This window comes from Sinocyclocheilus grahami, unplaced genomic scaffold (genome assembly GCF_001515645.1).
Source record: "Sinocyclocheilus grahami isolate Dianchi unplaced genomic scaffold, SAMN03320097.WGS_v1.1 scaffold78.1, whole genome shotgun sequence".
Lineage (NCBI taxonomy): Eukaryota > Metazoa > Chordata > Actinopteri > Cypriniformes > Cyprinidae > Sinocyclocheilus > Sinocyclocheilus grahami.
This window is the reverse complement of record NW_015505257.1, coordinates 297,110-303,353: the sequence shown is the minus strand read 5'-3', so window position 1 is coordinate 303,353 and position 6,244 is coordinate 297,110. Positions and strand designations below refer to the sequence as shown.

Here is a 6,244-nt window from a genome sequence, read left to right as displayed (position 1 = left end):
TCCAACTTGCCTCAACACACCTGCCTGGAAGTTTCTAGCATGCCTAGTAAGACCTTAATTAGCTGGTTCAGGTGTGTTTCATTGGAGTTGGAGCTAAACTCTGCAGGACACCGGCCCTCCAGGACTGAGTTAGGAGGCCCCCTGCTTTATACCTTTAAATTTACAATGCAATTACCAGGTGGCAGAGAAGCACTTCTGAAGTGGCATTTAGTTGTCTTTACACAGACAATTTAATGCTACTCATAGGTGACATAAATGCATTTGCACAGAAATTAAAGCTGTGTAATTTGATACTAGGATCTGAGGTGGGTCTGAGCAGGCATTATTTCGTCTGGCTTTTATGCAGCATCGCCTCTTAACACAATTTTGAACAGGCACAGAGCAGCCTTAGCTGTGTAAAGAGGCCTTACACTAGGGGCTAAGGTGGTCAGAGCAGGCATTGCTTAATCCAGCTTTTATGTTTCGTCATGTATTTACACATATTTTTGAGCTGGCACAGAGCAGCCTTAACTCAGCTGTGTAAAAAGATGTCTTTACACAACCGCGTTAAGGCTGCTCTGTGCCTGCTCAAAATTCAGTGCAAAATGCAATGCTGCATAAAAGCCAGACTGAATTTTGCCTGCTCAGACCCTAGCATCAAAGCATACAGTTGTAATCACTATGTAAATGCATATATGCCACCTCTGAGCAGATTTAAAGCGTATGTTTAAAGACACCTAAATGCCACTTCAGAAGCACATCAGTATTTTTGGTTTGTTTTCCTAGGTGACGATGACTTTATTTTACCTGTGTAACCAGTAAATAAGTGATAAACTTAATGTTGATGTTGAACCATGTGTAGGTGGTGGCCAGCTGAGATATGCAACCCTCGCCTGGTTCCCTCCAACATCCAGAGCCTGAAGCATGACATTGGTGACTTTCCAGTCTTTTTCTTTGGCTCCCATGACTATTACTGGATAAACCAGGGAAGAGTTTTCCCATATGTTGAGAGTGATAAGAACTTTGCAGAGGGACAAGTTGGCATCAATAAGACGTTTAAAAAAGGTAAGATAATTATTAGTATGTTTAATGGAATGATCATGTCCCCAATAATGGTCAAGCTGAATTGACCCCTAAATGTATTTTTGTGTGTAAAGCACTTGAGGAGGCAGCAAAAAGGTTCCAGGAGCTAAAAGCACAGCGAGAAACTAAGGAGGCCCTCGAACAGGAGCGCAACTCTCGCAGACCCCCACCATACAAACTTATCAAGGTACAGGATATAGCTCAAATATTTTATTTCTCTGCTGTCGTGTGGTACCATAATACGGCCCATTCTTACATTTCATGTTAATCTCTCTACAATGCAACTTTACAAAGAAAACTCAAATCATATTGAAACAAACTAAAGCTCTGTATTTTTGTCCATGTTTTTCACCTCAGTCCAATAAGCCAGTTGGGAAGGTGCAGGTGCACGTCGCTGACCTCTCAGAGATCCCACGCTGCAGCTGCAGACCAACAGATGAGCGTCCGTGCAGCCAGGACTCTCAGTGCCTGAACCGCATGCTGCAGTATGAATGCCACCCGCAGGTCTGTCCGGCAGGTGACTGCTGCCACAACCAGTGCTTTTCCAAACGCCTCTACCCCGACACTGAGGTCATTAAGACCACCGGCCGAGGATGGGGCCTAAAGACCAAGCAGGACCTCAGAAAGGTGAGAGGTTGACGTCTGAGCATGAAGTCTAATTGCACTAATGGACTGGAGCTTTAATTGTGAAAAGTTCAGAAAGACTGGGAAATTAATAAAATCTAAATTTCTGTGGTGACTATAAATATTTGTAGTTTTGCTCAGGGTTACTATCATTAAACTATTGAAAACATTTTTCATAACTGAAATAAAGTTGAAAAAATTTACTATTTGATATTAGATAAATTAAAATATTAGCTAAAGTTACTAACTGTAAAGATAATAATAAAAAAAAATGACAAAAGCATGTAACATTTTTTTTAATGCCTAATTTTCAGCACTAAAAAGCCTTCACACGGACCAAATCTGAAATATTATACTTTATTATATAATAATGTAATAATGTTGTTGTGGAGCTACTTTATTTTTAAAGTTTATCATTTAAATAAATCTTTATTATTATTATTGTAGGTTGGTGCCTGAACCGCATGCTGCAGTATGAATGCCACCCGCAGGTCTGTCCGGCAGGTGACTGCTGCCACAACCAGTGCTTTTCCAAACGCCTCTACCCCGACACTGAGGTCATTAAGACCACCGGCCGAGGATGGGGCCTAAAGACCAAGCAGGACCTCAGAAAGGTGAGAGGTTGACGTCTGAGCATGAAGTCTAATTGCACTAATGGACTGGAGCTTTAATTGTGAAAAGTTCAGAAAGACTGGGAAATTAATAAAATCTAAATTTCTGTGGTGACTATAAATATTTGTAGTTTTGCTCAGGGTTACTATCATTAAACTATTGAAAACATTTTTCATAACTGAAATAAAGTTGAAAAAATTTACTATTTGATATTAGATAAATTAAAATATTAGCTAAAGTTACTAACTGTAAAGATAATAATAAAAAAAAATGACAAAAGCATGTAACATTTTTTTTAATGCCTAATTTTCAGCACTAAAAAGCCTTCACACGGACCAAATCTGAAATATTATACTTTATTATTAATAGTAATAATAATGTTGTTGTGGAGCTACTTTATTTTTAAAGTTTATCATTTAAATAAATCTTTATTATTATTATTAATTGTATGTAGGTTGGTTTTTTTTTTCATGTATTCTGACTTTTTTGGAATGTCAAAAATAATCAACGTTTTGGTGAAAAACTTTTGAAGTTCAGACCTTCATATTGCATAAAATGTTTCATTTTACTGATCTTGGGACATTGTTTGGTTGTGTTTAGGGTGATTTTGTCATGGAGTATGTTGGCGAACTGATCGACTCCGAAGAGTGCAAGCAGCGAATAAGACATGCCAATGAGAACGATGTGACCAACTTTTACATGCTGACCCTCACAAAGGTATCACTGTTGCATGTTTACTTTGTGTATGTAACATTATAACATCATCTCAGCTGTATTAAAGTCACTCCTTCTGTGCTTCTCAGGACCGTGTGATTGATGCTGGACCCAAAGGGAACTTGTCACGCTTTATGAACCACAGCTGCAGTCCTAACTGTGAGACTCAGAAGTGGACAGTGAATGGAGATGTGCGGATAGGGCTCTTTACCTTGTGTGATATCGCTGCAGGTAAGAACAATTTGTATTTTCTTTGAAAAAAGGACAGCGTTTGTTTAGAAGCTAATTGAGATTATCATGGGTTTTTTTTTTTCAGACACAGAGCTGACCTTTAATTACAACCTGGACTGTCTGGGTAATGGGAGGACATCATGCCACTGTGGGTCCGAGAACTGCAGTGGTTTTCTTGGAGTCAAGCCCAAGGTAAAGCCTAATTGAATTAGACTGGAGCACATGTAGTGCTTACCCACGATTTCCTGTTGCACCAGGACAATTCTCTGGAGTTTCCAATAGCCGAGTGTACTTATGCTGGTTGTTATATTGTTGTTATTTGTTTTCTCTTGGTTCCTTGTATTTCATTATTATTTTTTTCTATCATCATCATATCAATCTCTTGTCTGACACCTTGTTTTACTTCCTGCAGAGTGCAGTGGTTACGGAGAGGGAAGAGAAGGTGCGCAATGCTAAGCTCAAGCCCAAGAAGCGCAAGCTGAAGACAGAGAGCAAACAGACCCATGAGTATTACTGCTACTGCTGTGGAGAGGCAGGAGAGCTGGTCATGTGTGACAAAAAGGATTGTCCGAAGGCCTACCATCTCCTCTGCCTCAACCTGACCAAACCTCCATACGGTGCGTGCTGTCTGTCACTCCAGCTTTTCTTATCAGCTGTGGGAATTTCGTCGTAATGCTGTCACATGTTCCGGATGGCTTCTTGTTACATGTTGCTTGATGGGGATTTAGATTTCCATAGCATTAATGTCTAAAATCTAGATCAGTGGTTCTCAACCAGAGGCCCTTAATTAAATTAAAAGTGAAGATGTACAACGTTTAAACTGACTTTGTCTTGGACAAAAGGGGAGCTTGGAGCCTAAAAGGTTGAGAACAAGCGGCAACCTCCCGCTCTCTCTCGTGAAGCCAACAAGGAAGTGACTTAAACTGTAATTCATCGACTGGCCGCTAGAGGCTGGCTGCAAAAGGGAGTCAATCCCATAGACTCCCCATGTTAAAATGCCCAACTTTACAGCAGAAAAAAACGTTTACAGCCTGGTTCAAAAAATTATTTTGGTCTATATAGCTAATTTTGCCCTTCATGACAACTGTGAGGGGGTGAATTTTTTTATAACTCATCCGTTTAAATTATATTAAGCCTTAAAGTTCTGCATAATTAAGGGCGTGGCCACTTGAGTGACAGGTGCATTGCCGCTGCTGACACTGCCGTCGAGCTAGGTGGGCGTGGTTTCAGCAACCTGCTCACGCCTCTTTGCCCATTTTCGATTATCTGGGAGTGATGCACGGTGATGTGCTGCAAAGATGGCGATGGCCCGCTCTGCCCACTTTGGGCTTCAAAAAAGCTCTTCGGAACTCTACGGGTGACATCACGGACACTACGTCCATGTTTTTATACAGTCTATAGTTGAGAACCACAAAGAAAAATAATGAACCAACCATCTATAGATGGGTCAATGAAAGTACATTAATTTCTTTTTTTAATAAATAGCCGTTTTATCTAATAATTCATAGATAAAATGGCTTGAACACACCCCTTCTATGATGAGAATGATAAAAATTTTAAACTAAACATATTTAAGGGGGGTATACAATTTAAAAAGTATAAAAGGTGATACAACTGTCCTGATATCATAATGAAGAAAAAATAAATAAAAATTAAATTCTTGGAAAAAGTAGTTTGGCGTAATTCTTTTATTATTTATTAGGGAAAATCACAACAGTTTTGTTAAAATATATTGTAGCTGTTTTTAAATAAGATTTATAAAATGTTTGTTTTAAAATGTATTTACAAAATGTATTAATACAGTGTACAAAACCATGTCATGTGGTGCAACCAGCATAAATGGAAAGAACATAGATGCAGATCCTCATTTTTGTTTCAAACTTTCTTAAAATATCAGATCATTTGACCTTTTTATGATAAAACAAGGTTAGTTCATGTTGTAAAAGGTCATGTGGTGCAACTCTCTAAAAACATATTTATGAATTAATAATTTATTATATTTGTCAAAATAGTTTACAGCTAGAAAAAAAATTATCATTTTTTTTTTTTTAATTTTTTTAGGATTTGTACACCTGCATGTGAGGAAATTAAGAAAAATACATTTTACTTGATGGTTACTCCACATGACATATTTACTCCTTAAACTTTTTTTTTTGGGGGGGGGGTTTGTTGACCAGTTACCCTACATCTTATAATAAGTTAATCCAACTGACATTTTGAGATGTTGCAGATCATAATCTATTAATTAGAAAGAAATTGCCAATATGAGGGCAGCAAAAGTTCTCTCTTGAGCCACTTTGATGTTGTATGATTGATTTGTTTCTTCTGTGTGTCTCAGGGCGATGGGAATGCCCCTGGCATCAGTGCAGCATGTGCCAGCGTGCTGCCACCTCCTTCTGCCACTTTTGCCCCGCCTCCTTCTGCCGAGAGCATGAGAGAGGACAGCTGGTAATGTCTGCCCTCGACAACCGGCCCTGCTGCTCAAACCACGACCCCCAGAGACCCTTAGGGCTTCAGGCTAGCCCTAGCCAGGTCACTGTAAAGAAGGAAGTGCTCGAACCCAGAGAGGAGGGCGACGACAACGAGGAAGAAGAGGATGACGACGAGGGGGAAGAGGGAGAGTGATTGGGCCAAAGCACAGAGGAAGCACTGAAAACCACATCAAAGTGCATGAAATTTCAAACTACAATGAACCAATGAGTAGATACATGCAGCTAGCTGGTCCACTTTTCAATTAAACCAAGTGGACTTGATTAACTGGTTTGATTCATTCCAAATCTACAGCAGCTGGTATGAATTTTTCGAACATATCGCAATTTACGGCCTCATGTCAAATTCATACGGGCTTATATAGCAATATAAGCTACTCATTTTTGGTTTTATAAGCAAAATTTCACACCTAATTCTCACTGTTTTTCAGACGTGCACCATTTAGGCAAAAACCTCTCAGTTAAAACGACGTCTTTCAGCGGCAAAGTCGGTTTCCACATCTATGGTACTT

The 6,244-nt window shown here is 39.3% G+C and overlaps 2 protein-coding genes across 2 annotated transcripts in view; both read left to right on the top strand.

Annotated features, from left to right (window-relative positions):
• The window catches only part of LOC107586175 (histone-lysine N-methyltransferase NSD3-like), a 12,151-nt gene extending 11,357 nt beyond the window's left edge, over positions 1–794 (top strand). The window contains exon 6 of the mRNA XM_016273445.1: positions 766–794. Coding sequence (XP_016128931.1) covers positions 766–794 — 29 coding nt within the window. The remainder of the gene's footprint in view (positions 1–765) is intronic.
• Positions 795–833: 39 nt separating this feature from the next.
• Positions 834–6,238, top strand: LOC107586174 (histone-lysine N-methyltransferase NSD3-like). Its single transcript, XM_016273444.1, has 8 exons — positions 834–1,044; positions 1,137–1,249; positions 1,420–1,689; positions 2,899–3,015; positions 3,102–3,243; positions 3,329–3,435; positions 3,656–3,860; positions 5,582–6,238. The coding sequence occupies exons 1-8, from the start codon at positions 834–836 to the stop codon at positions 5,866–5,868; spliced, it is 1,452 nt and encodes a 483-aa protein (XP_016128930.1). The 3' UTR covers positions 5,869–6,238.
• Positions 6,239–6,244: the final 6 nt, after the last annotated feature.